Source organism: Ceratotherium simum, chromosome X (assembly GCF_057802395.1).
Source record: "Ceratotherium simum simum isolate JZ-2026a chromosome X, ASM5780239v1, whole genome shotgun sequence".
NCBI lineage: Eukaryota > Metazoa > Chordata > Mammalia > Perissodactyla > Rhinocerotidae > Ceratotherium > Ceratotherium simum.
This window is the reverse complement of record NC_141940.1, coordinates 98,299,489-98,315,409: the sequence shown is the minus strand read 5'-3', so window position 1 is coordinate 98,315,409 and position 15,921 is coordinate 98,299,489. Positions and strand designations below refer to the sequence as shown.

At 38.7% G+C, this 15,921-nt stretch overlaps 1 protein-coding gene across 1 annotated transcript in view; it reads left to right on the top strand.

Annotated features, from left to right (window-relative positions):
- OTC (ornithine transcarbamylase) overlaps positions 1-15,921 on the top strand; it is a 60,490-nt gene that overhangs the window by 9,171 nt on the left and 35,398 nt on the right. The window contains exons 2-4 of the mRNA XM_004435039.2: positions 3,023-3,161; positions 4,639-4,720; positions 14,621-14,708. Of these exons, the coding sequence (XP_004435096.1) occupies positions 3,023-3,161; positions 4,639-4,720; positions 14,621-14,708 (309 nt within the window). The remainder of the gene's footprint in view (positions 1-3,022; positions 3,162-4,638; positions 4,721-14,620; positions 14,709-15,921) is intronic.

Genomic DNA, 15,921 nt, shown 5'->3' with positions numbered 1-15,921 from the left:
AGAATTCTTAAGCCATGGAATATTAATGTGTTATTGTAAGACACAGAGTCAAGAGAGTTTATCTTCTGTGATTTTATGTTGCTTGGACCTTATTTCAGAAGAAAAAATATTTTCAAAGCTACCCTAAATGTGAATTGGGAAAGATTAAGCTGCCAGGCCAGACATGTTAAATCTGTTTACAGATCTCCAGAAAAAGGATCTAGTTGACTCTGGAACTGGGGTTGAAAATTCATGAATTTTCTAGTTGAAAAATGCATGAATATCAGTCAAAGGGTTTACTTTTCAACAATATCGGTACTTGTATATTCCAAGTATTGCTTAATATCATCACTAATTAATATTATCAGAACCAAAAATATAACCAAAATATATATGTGAAAACAAATTTCCTGCCTAAATGCCATGTCTCTATAGTTATCAAATTGCTGACTACTACTATCCAGATTTTGGACACAGTTTTGTAAGCTTTTTACTATGGTTCCAGTAGAAGGAAGAAAATGAAGGTCTATTCTAGAAGCTTCTTTAGTCAGCAAAATATTTTTGTATATTTACAGTTTATTTTTAAAATATTTTGTTCTTCTTAGTCTAAATTTTTAATTCTTTCTTTATTTTTCTTTATATTTTGTTATGTACATAATTTATTAGGATAGTAACATATATTATAAATAAGTAAACATACATTGTGGATCCATGTTCAAAATTTTTAATGTTAGAGGTTTGTAATAAACAAAAATTGAGGACTGCTGCTTTAAAGAAATTTCCACTTGGAGAGTATATGAATCACATATTTTTAAAATTTGATGACAATAGTACATCTTTGAAATAGGAATATTGATCAAAATGTTGATCCACACATAAGCTGAAAACACCAATATCTATTGGAGTTGAATGTGTCATTAGTATCTTATATTAAATCAATCAATCAACCATTAGCCAACTAACCCACAAACTCTTGATCTTTATGGAAGTTCCTTTCCTTACTAAACAGAATCTCTGAAGGACCTAATCTCACAAAAGGTCTACCGAAAAAATCTATTCACCTACTAAACACTAAATGAACCAATTAACTCTGCCAGAAAGTTGGATATTTAGGGAAATATTCATTTGTCTAAGTATTTGATATCATGCAGTGAAAACAAAAAATTGAGCAAATTTGTGATTTTCCTACCTATCATCTTGTCCTCGTTGCAAAAAGACATACATAAATCCTACCAGAGAATTTACTCTTCATCTCGAGTAGCACAAGCTCTCTTCTTAGGCTGGAATTCAAGCACAATCATTTTGTGACAGTCGTTTTACCCCTAGTAAAATTAATGTTTAATACATGTAGTGAACCACAATTTGCCCTTGGTTATTCATAATTTCTAATGATATACAATACTAATTATTGTTAAATAGAGATAACACTGGGAATACTGAAAGAACAACTGCTGTCCATTTTATATACTGACTACCCCAGATAACAATTATTGTCACCATTATGTAACAGAATGTTAAAATGAGACTCTTTCTGTCTCAGTTTCTGCCCAGGCCCAATAGGTGCTGACTCTTCCCTCATTCCAAAGTGAGATGCTAGACCACTAAAACAGGACTTGCAGAGGAGATACACAAGAATTAGTTTTGCAGCCCACTGGTGATCACCTCCAGCATCTAAAATGGATTATAGAAACCAAAGATGGGCAGTAGCTTTGAGGAGGATTTTTGAAGTGTTACCATTGTGTATGCTGTGCCCCACCCAGAGGGGTACTCTTCCCTCACCTCAAGCCTAGGGACAATGGCTCCAATGGCACCAATCTCTTCAATGGGAGAGCTTGGAGACACAGTACAGTGATATCAGGCCTATACCTGGGAAATCTAAAGTAAGAGAGATTGGCTGGCTAGCTGTTTTGATGGCAGAACAAGAGAGGAGTCTATACTGGGATGAACCTGACTCTTATCAGAGCAAAGAACATGAAGGGCTTCCCATGAACCAAAATGGAATGAGAAAGAGCATGGTATTGTTTCACATCATGACCAAGAGACCTTCTGAAGGGATGGGGAGATCTCAGCAAAAAGAGTCTGGATGAGAGTTCTCCAAAGGACCCTCAAAAGCACCCCACAAGAGAAAGAGTCAGCCTCAAGCACCTATGCCAATGCTAGATTGCTAGAACAGAACCAGACTTTGCTTGGCCCTTAGCTCCTCACCTTCCCTTGGCTCTTCTTGGAGGAACTGAAGGCAGGGAAACAGAGGAAACAGCTTATGGTCCCTCTTCCCCCCATAGAGGAGGCCAGCTTGCATTAGGCATGAGCCGAAAGGAAAACGGTGTTAAATTGCAGTACATTTCTTAAAGGTTTAAAAAAAATCACTATTATTATTACACATTATTTTACTGAGACTCTTTGAGGGAATAAAGTAAGCAGAAGACTTTTTTTTTTTTTTTCTGAAAGTTACTAGAAAAGCCACAAGGTCCATTGTATTGACCAGGGATAAGTAAAAAGAACAAATCTCTAAGAATAGATTTGAAGGGCAGTCGGGGGAAAAAGAATGAAATTGTTTTCTATTGTATGTACATTACAAATTCTGATGTACCATCTAATGATTTCAGTAATAATAGCTGAAATTTATCAATTGTTTATTACATTCCAGGCACTGATTTCTATGAATTAAATTATTTCTTCCTTGCAACAACCCTATAAGATTGTTATGCTCATTTTCTAGGTGAGAAATTTAGGTGCAGAGAGAGGTTAAGTAGCTTGCCCAAAGTTGCACAACTAGTAAGTGGCAAAGCCACTCATATGGCTATTTCCAGCAAATAAGAATTCAACCTCTTTCCTCAAATTCTTCTTTTCTCTCAACACTCAAAATACTGGATATCTAAAATGTAAACCACAGCGTTATCAATTTCAATGCATTAGCACTTTGCAGAGACGCATGAGGCTACATGTGATTTACTACATTTTGTTTCAAGACTAAAACAATGAATCACCATAGGACAAGGGTTTTTTTCTTAAACATATATCTCTTTCCTTTTCTTTTTTGTAGATGTGGACAACCACTACAAAACAAAGTACAGCTGAAGGGTCGTGACCTCCTCACTCTAAAGAACTTTACAGGAGAAGAAATTAAGTATATGCTATGGCTATCAGCAGATCTGAAATTTAGGATAAAACAGAAAGGAGAGGTATGTAGCATTTCCATCTTACCTTCCATTACTACCAATCAGCCTTTTTAAAGACAGCTTTTCCACAGAAAGAGGGAAAAGAAAACACATTAAAATTCCTAAATAGTAGCTAAGTAATGATACCACACAGTCAAGGTAATTGATTATCACTGAGTGTATAGGCATATAAAAAGCATAAAAATCAGTTATTCAATGACAAGTCATTGCACTTCTTTCATGTGGAATGTTGAAATTCATTATTAACTGGATCAGAACCTAAGGAATCATTTCTCCAGAAAGATTTTATTTTTATACTTCCTTTCTTTTCTTTGTGTGTTTTCTATCAAGTTAAAAATAAGGATGACACGTTATTTTCCCAGCAACAAGTTTCAATTGTGCATGAATATCAGATATATGGTCATTAGGATAATGTTGAAAAATTCACAATGATGTGACAGTGTTAAAAAAATTTGGATTAGCAAAGAAACAATTAAACGGTAACCAAGTAGGAGAAGAGATGGGATCTGGTGCTTAGCTATAAGCATTATTCTGCATTTTGAGCAATTTATGTTTGAAACATGCTTAATTAATGCAGCAGCTTCATTTAGACTGCTTAATTGTGAAAGCATTTTTGTATTCCAAGCTTGTTCAAAAGCATTTTAAAGAGGTGGTTTCAGGTTGAGAAAGTTTTACACAACTTTGATTTTCTTATCTAGTTCACTAGCTCTCCAAGTTCCTAAGAACAAACTGAAAACAGGAGTGACTCCAACTGCTATGGGTTGAGGTTCCTATGGAAGACCTGAAATAAGGAGAAAAGTTCCCCCAAGATCCCAGGTCTTTGTTCTTCACACTTTGTATATGAGGAAGGCTAGCTGACAGGAATCTATTTGTTCCAGAGTGCATCCTATCAGGAAGTCCATCTACAAAAGAAGAAGGAGGAAGAGCCCCACCCCACACCCAGACTCTCTAGATTGTTTCCAAATGACTTCCAGAAACAAAGCCTTTGAACTCTCACAGGATAAATGATGAAAGTGTAGCTGGAACTCTAAGCCTTCGTCTTTAGGCATCTTAGTCCCCCATGTTGTGACGGGGTAGCATGTTTCTAGCTGAGAAAACACTTTCGAACTGAGCATCTTCAAGGTCACTGAACATTGACAGGGATTTCCATAGATTTAAGTAAGAAGATGGTTCTAGTATGAAATATTAATATACTTTGAAATAAGTGTTCAGGTTGAACCCAGAGCAACTAATAATACATTCTAATTACATGTCAGTAAGCTGTGGGAGTGCCTGTTCCCTTCCTCCGTTTGTATAGAACATTAAAAAAAAACACTTTATATTCACTTTATAAATAACATTTTGAATGCTTATTTGGAAACAGTAATTACTTATTCTACATTTTCTGATAATGCAAAGAATAAGTTTTGAAACATAATCCTTGATATTGGATATAAAATAAATTTTTCATTTTAATTGTATTCTTGTCATTGATTTTCAGTATTTGCCTTTATTGCAAGGGAAGTCCTTAGGCATGATTTTTGAAAAAAGAAGTACACGAACAAGATTGTCCACAGAAACAGGTGAGTCAACAGACAAACTCGCACTTGTTTTGAAGAGGGGGCCAGAGGGTGACAACCTGGGAGGAGTAGGCCAGTGGGGGGATTTGTCTGTCTCTTTAGCAACCACAAGGGGAAACACTGTCACTGAGAGTAGCAGTGCAAGCCTCTGAATGCTCTTTCCAATTCTCATAGAAGCTGCAAGCAGAAAGATTAGCTTCATCTGTAGGAATTCCATGAGGACTTGCTTAGAAGTCCCAAATAGCTCCTCATGTTCAGTACAACATGTAAGTGGGCACAAATTCTAAGGCCTCAAACTCATGTGGGCAAGAAATGTGTACTTTTCTAACATGTAAAGAACTTTTCTTTGCTTGCACCAATTTTGCTGCATGTTGGAAACCTAATCTCTGCAACATTAGGCAATCCTCAGTCGTTTCAGGGTTTGCTTTGTCAATTTAGGGTCTCCTCTCCCTTTCCCCACAGTCATGGTTAAGTCCTGGAGAGTATCTGGATGTCGAGACATCTAGGACCATGGGGATCTGGTCATTGGTCATCAGAACATCATCATCAAATGTCCATGCTGGAGTGTGCTGGAACTTCTGTATCCCCATTGGACCTTGGCTGTCTCCCATTCATTCTGGATTTTGCTTCACTCTGATCACAATACCTGAGAAGTCTCTTGGTTTGGCTCTCTTGACCTTCTCGCAGCTCTCCATGCCACCCTGGGCACAAAGATATTGCAAGGTTCTCTTTACTATATTGTTCCTTGCTCACGCTGGGTGCCAGAGAGTTCTATAACATTTGCTACCTCCTGGAGCTCTGTCTTAAAAGAAAGACACAGGTGTTCTCAGCTCTGGGGTTCCCCAAACTCTTCTGAAATTTCCATCATTTTCCCCACCTTTCAGTGCTTGGCCTGGGGGACAGACAGCAGGTACAGTGTCAAAGGTCCATCAATTACTGTTTCTGTTGCTTCTTCTCTCTCGCTCCTCTTCTTCTCCTCCCAGTTACCAGTATTGGAGGCCAGGTAATAAAGCAGGAAGAAAAACTGGCTCTAACTACCCATGTATTCTTTTAAATCTATTGTTTGTGCCTGGAATCCTAGGCTGTTGAAACCCAAAATTTCTTTTTTTCTCAAACTATTATCTCTGTAATGATTTTCAAAAACTCTATTTTGAAACTCATAAGCCACACATAGCCTCTTTTCTTTCTCTCTGCATTTCTGCTCTATCAGACCTCCCTTGAATCAATAATATGACTGCCCAAATAGGCCAATGGATAGGATCAAGGAGGAGGTACCACAAACACAAACACATCATTTGGTTCTTCAAATATCTTATCCTACTTACAAGCATCAGAGCTTCCTAGGGCTTAGAAGCAAACAACTTCTTCATGCCTTTCTTGCCTTGTAATGATCAGTAATGAGGTTCATCAGATACATAACAAAACGAAGTTCAGAGGGATTAAGTGACTTGCTAAGTTCACTCAATTAATACAAATAGCACCAGGATTCAGATCTCAAGTTCACTGTTCTTACTAATGCAACCCCCTGACCCTCGAGAGAAGGAAGGAAAAAGAGGGGAAACAAGGTGTCGCCTAATCTTTGAAGTCCTAGGAAGAAAGCAGATGAGAACATTTTGCTGTTTAAGCCTGGCTCCTTTAAGAGATCATGTTGACATCTGACATATAGTAAAGGAAAAATGAATATTGCATAAATCAGTCAGTAATTCTCAAGTTTTGCTCCCTTTCAACACTGGTCTTCCACGAGTTGGGCAGAATTTTATCATTTTTTTTAATCATCAGTGCTTAAGAGAGGTATTCTTTTTTGAATTCATCAAAAGAATTGATGAATACATAGAAATTTCTCCATTTTAAGTGTTTTAAAATTAATTTTTCTTAGTCGTTGGTGTTTTCTACCACTTTTTTCTGTTCAGATGTTATGTTTGATATCAAATATCCCTGAATAAGTGATCAGTTTTACCATTCACATATAATGTGGTAGTTAAGCTGTTAATAAAACCAGAAGTGAAGATTTAATAAGCCTTTGGGTGCAGATTCTGTGCCGAGTGCTCTACGTTAATTACATGGGTTATCTTACTTAATCCTCATGACAACTCTATGAGGGTGAGGCCATTGAGGAAAATAGGCTGAAACAGGTTTAGCAAACGACCCATGGATACATATCTAATAAATAGCAGACCCAGGATTGGAAGATATTATTAAATGTATTTTTTAAGTATCTAATTTAATTTGGACATGTAATAGTCATGTTTTATTCCAGCAAATTTTTTTCTAAAAGTGGCATTAAGCATTCTGTTAAATGATGCTTTTCTATAAAGAAGTGCTCTGAAACCTGCACATAATTGCAAAATGTAACAACAAATACACGAGAAAAGGAACATATGACCATAAAAAGTTATGGTTCACAGAGTAGTCATCATTATACTCAATAAATTCCCATGGGTCTAATTGCATACGGCATCCTGCCAAACTCAACAGGAGAATCAGTCAGAGTAAGTAGCTGCTTTAAATGCTTACAGAAACGGTAAACTTCAACCAAAAACATGGCAGAGCATTTCTATTGTGTACATGTGCATCTTAACAGCTGTCCCTTGGCACAATTTTTCATCAAAACCTGTTACTTTGATATTTAGAATGAAAATAGGTTGTAATTAAAACTGTCTATTAATGCCCCAGATTTGTGCCAGCCTCTGGGATGGGGTGATCCTCACAGGACAGTCCTTAATGATTCCATCCCAAGCCTGAGTTGCAGAAATACAGGAGTATTTCTGCTTTTATAAGGGGACAGAATAAAATTATCCACCCAACTTAAGCTATATTCATTGCTCATGTAATATTTTTATTAAAGTGTAACATGCCTATAGAAGTGCACAAATCACTAAGCAGATAATTCAATGAATTCTTACAGTGATCACATCCTTGTAACTAATGCCCAGATAGAGAAACAGGATGTTAATAGCACCCAGAAGCCCTCCCTTGTATCTCTTTCCATTTGCTACTCCCCCCACCCAATGGTAACCATTATCCTGGCTTCTAACGTCACAGATTAGTTTTGCCTGTTTTCCAACTTTTTATAAATGGAATCATTCAGCATATGCTCTCTTGTGCCTGGCTTCTTTCGCTCAGCATTATGTTTGTGAGATGTATCAATGTCACTGTGTGTACTTGTAGATCATTCATTCCTCACTCACTCTTCGTGTACGCCTGCCTGGCAGACCGCACAATTCTCCTGTGTGTCTACTGATGATTATATTCTTTTATTGCAAACTAATTGAGCAGATAGACGGATACATTTATTAACTTCGATAAGGACAGTAGCGGATAGAAAAATGCACAGAGAATCCTAAGAGATGGTTCTTTTCATTATTTAACATTGGTGTTTGACTTTCAAGGTGAAATAGAAGCTGGTGTTTTCCAAGCTGTTTCAAATTCATCATCTTTATAAAGGTGGCAACATCAGGGGGCCGGCCCTGTGGCTTAGCGGTTAAGTGCGCGTGCTCCGCTACTGGCAGCCCGGGGTTCGGATCCCGGGCGCGCACCAACGCACCGCTTGTCCGGCCATGCTGAGGCGGCGTCCCACATACAGCAACTAGAAGGATGTGCAGCTATGACATACAACTAACTACTGGGGCTTTGGGGAGTAAAAGGGAAAAAAAGGAGGAGGATTGGCAATAGATGTTAGCTCAGGGCTGGTCTTCCTCAGCAAAAAGAGGAGGATTGGCATGGATGTTAGCTCAGGGCTGATCTTCCTCACACACACACACACACAAAAAACGTGGCAATATCAAAGTCATGGTACTATTCTGCAGGTATGAAAGTGAAGCACAGAGAGGTTAATGATTGTCTTAGTTCTACCAGCAAGAGCCCTCAGAGCCCTCATATCGCCAGTGCATGAATTCTATTTTACTCCTTCTTCCAAAGCTTGCAGGGATCTGTGAGGAAAAGAAAGAGTAAAATAAGATGTACTTTTATTTTCTCAGACGGAAGTTAAGATATTAACAGAAGAAACCCTTTGTTCAAAAATATCTGGTGTGAATGCATAAACAAATGAAACAAATAAAAGCAGACTTCTCTGGATGAAGGGTGAAGAGAGAGTAGAGACCTAGCCCTCTGCCCTCCTCTCTTCAGCAATGACACCTCCTGGTGGCTTCTCAAAACCTCTGACACCCTCCTGAAGCCCTTATCACCATCCAGGTCTGATAAACTGGCAAACGCTTGGCCTGTGTTTTTGGACTGGGGTCTGATGCTTCTTTTTGATCAGTGACCAAAATTGCAGAGGCAATTCCTTTTCAGAGGCAATGTACCCTCATTTTATCTCCTTCAAGAACTGCTGAAGGCTTTGACTCCTATTTCTTGACACTTTCTGTGACCCCTCTTCTTATCCCTACCTCTTAAGCCCAGGCTTGATGTGCATCTTCTTTATAGCACAAAGAGAGAAATGAAAAGGCAACAAACTAATCCTGGCTTGTTACAGCAAAATGACTTCTAGAAGGCTGGGGGAAGGCAAAAGGGGTAAAGGGGGACTTTTGTACGGTGATGGATAGAAACTAGACTTTTGGTGGTGAACATGATGTAGTCTATACAGAAGTCAAAATATAATGATGTACACATGAAATTTATATAATATTATAAACCAATGTGACCTCAATAAAAAAATAAATTAAAAAAAACCAAAACAAAAACAAAGTAAGAGCATGATTTGGAGCAGACCTGCCAGGAGGTCTTAAACTTTGTTTGAAACCTTCCTCCATAGTCCCCACCCCTCAATGACATTCATCCCTATGCTAGGCACACAGTAGGTGCACGATAAGTACTTTCTTGATGAATGTGCAGTGTTTATATTTGTTTAGGTGACTTTTCCTGTTTAGAAACAGATTAAGTACTCGAGTGATTAGTGATGGTAATCATCACTAAATTTCATTACCTCACGTCACACAAAACAGAAAATTCTGTTCTTTCTGTTAACAAAATTAGGAGACATTTGCAAGTGAAAACAATAGGTCCTCTCTCCAGAGTCAAAATTCCTCCTACATTCATTCAACAAGCATTTCTTGAGCACTTACTATGTACCAGTGTTTATTCTAGGTTCTTGAGAGTGATACAAAACTGAGGAAGATCCCTGCCTTCATGGAGCTTACACCCTAGTAGGTATACAGACAATAAACAATAGACATAATAAATAAGGGGGTGATATAGTATGTTGGAAGGTGATAAGTGCTGTCAGCAAGAAGAATGTGCCTGGTACTGAGGAAAAAACCTGTACTCTCTTATTTGGACTTTTATTATTACTCTGAGTGAAATGGGGAATCTTTGGAGAGCTCTGACCAAGGCAGCGACATGATCTAGCTAGCATTTTGAATGGATCTCTATGACTGCTCTGTTGAGAATAAACTGCAGGCGGGGGGTGGAGACCAGATAGAAGCAGTGAAACCTGTCAATAGGTAGCTCTAGTACATAGAGGCTGGGGCCAGGGTGATAGCAGTGACAAGGGTAAGAGGGACAGACTCTGGGTATGTTTTGAAGGGAGAGCCAACAAGTGTCCTGTTGTATCGAGTGAGAGAGAGATGTCAAGGATGACTTCAAAGTTTCTGTCTGAGCAACTGTGAGCCGGATGGAGCAGGGGGATCAGGATGGAGGGGAAGAGGGGGAGTTCAGTTTTGGAAGCATTGAGTTTGAGATGTCTGTTGACACACAAGCGAAGATGTTGAAAAGGCAATTGGATATTAGTTCGGAGTATGGGAATGAGATTTGGCCTAGAGATATTTGGAAGTTATCAGCATGTCGATGGCATTTATGGCCACGGGACTGGATACAATTATAAAGGGAATGAGTGTAGCTGGAGAAAAGAGGACCAAGGACTGGTCCTGAGGCACATCAACATTAAGAGGTCAAGGAAAAGAGAAGGAACCAGCAATAGAGATTGAGAAGGAGCAACTAGCAAGGTAGATGTGAAAGCAAAAAGGTGTGGTATCCTGGACAGTGTGTGAAGAAAGTTTATCAAGGAGAAGGTGGTGAACAACTTTGTTAAATGCTGCTAAGTCAAGAAAAATGAGAACTGAAATGGCCACTAGATGTAGCAACGTGAAGGACATTGGTAACCTTGGTGAGAGGAGTTTTGGTGCAGCATTAGAGGGCCAAAGCCTTATGGGAATAGGTTTGAGGGAAATGAGAAAAGAAGAACTAAAGAGAGAAAGAAAAAACAAAGAGTTTTGCTGCAAAGAGAGCAAAGAATTAAAAAGGGATACCTAGCAGGGAAATAAGAACAAGAGAAAGTTTGCATTTGTTTTTTATTAATGAGTGAAAAAAATGAGAATGACCAATTCAAGGTGTAGGTAACGTAACAGAGAAACGGAAGAATTGCTAGAGCAACATCCTTGAGTAGACAAGGGAGTCTGGCTTCTAGCGCATACATGGGGCATGGAAAGCTCATCTCTGCTTAACAGGGAGGAAAGCAGAATATATGGGTACAGATGCTGGCAGGTGGGGAAATGGGGGTGGTAGAATCTGGAAGCTCTCTGATTGCTACCATGTTTTCAGTGAGGTCGGAAGCAAAGTCATCAGCTGAGTGCTGGCTCTACTTTGAAAATACATCAAGAATCCAATCATTTTCTCATCACGTCAGCTGCTACCACCCCACTCCAAGCTATCAACTCTCACCCGAATTTTTGCAATAGTCTCCTGACTGGTCTCCCTGCTTCTGCCCTTGTACCTTCAAAGACATTCTATTAAAACATAAGTCCAATCATGTCACTCCTCTGCTCCAACCCTCCAGTAGCTTCCCATCTTACTCAGACAAAAGTCAAAGTTGTTGCTTCCTTCCTACCTTCCTTCTGCAGCTTCACCTTCTACTACCTTCCTCCTCACACACTCTGCACCTTACACACCAACCTCCTTGTCGTGCCTTGAACCCAACAGTCATGACCCTTCCTCCGGACCTCAGGACATGCTCTTCCCACTGTCTAGTATGTTTCAGCGTGGCTTCCTTGACCATGTTAAAATTACAGTTCCTATTCCTTGCATTCCCTATCCTCCCTCCCTGCTCTATTTTTCTTATAGCACTTACCAACATCTAACACACAAGATATTTAATTTACTCATTCAGTTTATTATCTGTCTCTCCCCACTAGAATGCAAGTTCCATGTAGGCAGGGACTTGTGCCTTGCTGTTTACGATGCTTTTCCCAGTGCCTAGAACAGCACAAGGTGCATAACTTCAGAATGAGTGAATAAATTTTAGAATGATGCTATGAGGCCAGGACCTGTTGTGGTCACTCCACAGAGACAAGATGTGCCTCCCACCAAAATTTGGTTTGATTGTTGACAGTGAGGACACCATACATGCACTAAGAGAGTATGAAAAGTTTTATTACTCACATAATGTGGCTTTCTGGAGAGAGTAGGGCTGGCTCCTAAGCTGATCCAAAAGTGGCATTAGAGAGTGGGGAAATGTTACTGGCCTGGGCTGTTATTGTGGTTAGGGAGTGCGGCTGGGGTGAGGATTCCCATGCATAGGCTTGTAGTTTGATCCTCCTGCTAGTGCCAAAGGAGGGAGCATCTGCACTGTCTTATCAGCTTGCCCAGATATAGGGCAGAAGGAGAAGGGAGAGTGATGGTGGGCTTAAAAGCTGGTAGCAGTCAAATGTAAATGGAGTCAGACTCTTTATTACAGAACTCATAGCAAGTAGGGTGTTAGTGTGTTTCATGTTCTCTCATTCCACCTGGGATGTAGCATGTTGGATCTGCAATTGATCTTAGGGCCCTAGGCAAACTGCCTGATTTTCCAGATGAAGAAGACTGAGTCCAGTTTCACTATGTTGTCATGTCTCAGTAGATCCCAATGTAAGTTGACTCAGGGGCTGGCTCCCCTGCGGGAAGCCCTAGGGCTATAGGTTCTTAAAAACAACCTTGAACAAGTTTTTAGACTCTTTGACTCTCAGAACCTCTGTCTAAAAATTCTTACAATAATATCTACTGTGCTCTTTGTCAGAGTGAAGGATTCAATGGAACAATGTTCATAAAGTGCCAGCACATGGTAGATATCTGTGAATAGTCATTGCTACAGTCAGAATACAGTGGCCTCTAGCTAAAACCTATTTGGGCTGGGCATATCTAAGAGAACACTTTTAAGTATAAAATAGGTGGAATATAATTATTTCATTTTATGCAGTAACAGAAATGAGGACTATTGTTTTGTTGTGGATTTTTTTGAGTTTTACTTTTAATTAAGAAAGATTTCAAATAAACAGAAAGTAGAGACACTAGCATAATTAGCACATAGATACTCCTTACATCAATCTAACAACTGTTAATATGTCGCTCCTTTGATTTATCTATTCATTTTTGTTGCTGAAGCATTTTAAAGTAAATTTAAGCTATAATGACATTTTATCCCAAAATACACCAGTATGCATATTTTAAATAAACAGGGATATTTTACTATATAGCTACAATATCATCACACCTAACAAAAATGATTCCTTAATATCATTTAATACCTGTCCATATTCAAATTGCATTATTCAAATTGTATTAAGGCTTCAGTGGGGTGTTTCATGAGATTTTGGGTCAAATTCCCCTTCATGGGTCTAAAATCCCTCCTCCTGCAATTCACCATGCAATTGATGATTTTCTCCTTTCTCATGGGAAACAGATGGGATTAGAAAATTGTGACTGTGGCATATTTCCCAAAAGATAAATTAGGTATATTACAACAAGGAGGAAAAAAAGTAATGTTTGCATAATTCCTCGAACAAGTCTCTATCTTGTAATTACACTTATTTGCCTTTACATCGTGTATTGAAGAAAGCCTGCCTATTGAACCTGTCTCAAATGAGACAGTAAAGTTCTGATTAGATGTCACCATTTCCCATAATTTTGCCCCAGGGCGTGTGATAAAAGGTCTCTGCTTGTGCCCACAGAGTTTAGCTGTGGCTTAAGGCAGACCGCTCTCTGTGTCATCCTCCTCGGACTAATGGAATGTGCTGTGAGGGTGGGGCAGGAGCCATCATCTGCTCAGATGTCCGAAATAATCTCACATTCTGTGGAGGTTGAAAGTGGTGAGGGTAATACACGAGTGGTGTTTAGCTTCGTCTTGGTCGGAGGATAAATAAAACAGTAGAATGACCTTTTGACTTTGCTGGCTTTGGTGAAACTGTCATTCCAATGCTTACTTTATTTTCAATTTTTTTTAATTAAGGTATAATGTATATCTAGTAAAACACACAGATCTTAAGTGTGCAGCTCAATCAGTGTTAAAGAATACATATACCCATGTAACCTACAAACTCTATCAAGGTATAAAACATTCCCATTACCCCAGAAAGTTCACCAATGCTCCCTCCCAGTCAATCACCCCCTCCAGAAGCAACTACTATTTTAATTTCTGGCACTCTATGTTAGTTTTGCCTGTTCTAGAACTTCAAACAAATGGAATTATACATTATCTACTCTTTTGTGTCTAGCTTCTTTCATTCAGCATAATGTTTGTGAGATTCATCCATGTTGTGTGTATTAGTAGTTCATTCCTTTTTATTACTGATTAGCATTCCATTGTAATCCATGGTATCCCATACTATAGTTCATTTTTCCATTTTCCTGCGTGGACAGACATCATTATGTATTTTAAAGAATCAAAACTAGGCATAGCCTCCAAAAGGGCACAATGCTCTATTATTGCCAGGTTCTGAACAAGAGGGTGAAGAAATGGGCACACATCTGAGGAGAGTTGAGTGCTTGTACAAAAAATTTCATCTACTTCCCTCCATTCCTCATTTTGCTTTGCCTGGGAATTCCCTATCAAAGAGGTTGGAGAGCTTTAAAGATTTTGACTTTTCAATTGAGATGGTGCCAATTCCTTATAATTTTGTTTCCTATTTCAGTTCTCTTTTTCTCTTTCTTTTATTGTAGGCTTTGCACTTCTGGGAGGACACCCTTGTTTTCTTACCACAGAAGATATTCATTTGGGTGTGAACGAAAGTCTCACAGACACAGCCCGGTTTGTAAATCTTCTTCTTTCTAAAGCTTATTTCAGATTTGATGGATAAATTTCAAAAAGAAGACATGCATCTCTTTAAATAATGTTTTTTTTCTCTCAGTGTCCTTTGTAGTGTTCTCTGTTTTCCTTCTTTCCCTCTTTATCTGATGTTCTGAATGCCTCTCCCGCATCCTCTGGTCACTTTCCAGGGGTTAAGATAATTTTTTGCTCATCAAATTGAAGAGCTTTCTATTTATAAACTTTCAAACTTAGGGAAACTTAGAAATCATCAAGCATGATGATTTTACAGTTGAAGAAATGGAGGTCCAGAGAAATTGACATGTTCAATGACTCATAACTAGTTAACATCGGAGCAGGCAATAATAGCAATAGCTAACATTTATTGAGCATTTATTATCTGTCAGCCGTGGTTCTAACTCACTTAATCCTTATAACAACCCAAACAGATTGGCATAAAGAGGTAAAACAACTTAATTAGGGACATACTAGCTACTATAACAGAAAACTTCAAAATGTTAATGCCTTAACATAGTGCAGATGTTCCTGATTGGTAAGAGGGAAGGACTGATTATTTATGTGGCCATTCAGGGACTCTGGATGAGAGTGGCTCTGCCATCTTTAACATGTGGCCTCCGAGGTCACTCTGGGTGTCAACATCCAGCCAGGAGCTAGGGAAAGAGAGCATGGAGAAGGGACACTTCCTTCAAAACCACCTTAGCAGAGAAGTACCACAATCACTTCCAATCACATTCCATTGGCAAGTACTAGTAGCTCAACTCTACCTAGATGAAAGTAGAGATGGGAAAATGCTCTTAACCACTGTACCATAGTAAAAGACTGAAACATAGGCTCCGTGACTCCCCGTGCAACGCTCTCAACATTGTATCATGTCTGGTTGAGAAATCCAGAGCAAATATCTTTGTTAACTAGTTTGCCCTTGATATCAAAGACTAATGATTTTTTTCTGAAAATGATGCACCATAAAGTAACTCCTTGCATACATTGTCTGCTTTTTATGGCAGCTACCCTATTATATACTAAAGAATCCAACTCATTTGAATTGCTGAAGAGATTTCAAATAACTCATTTTTAAACCCTTAGTTACATTATTTCAGATGGGACAATGTTAGTACTAAGAAGAAGTGTTGTATTCATCATCTGGATGCAAGGGACAGAAAGAATAAACAAACATAAATGAGTTTTCTTTCCAAAT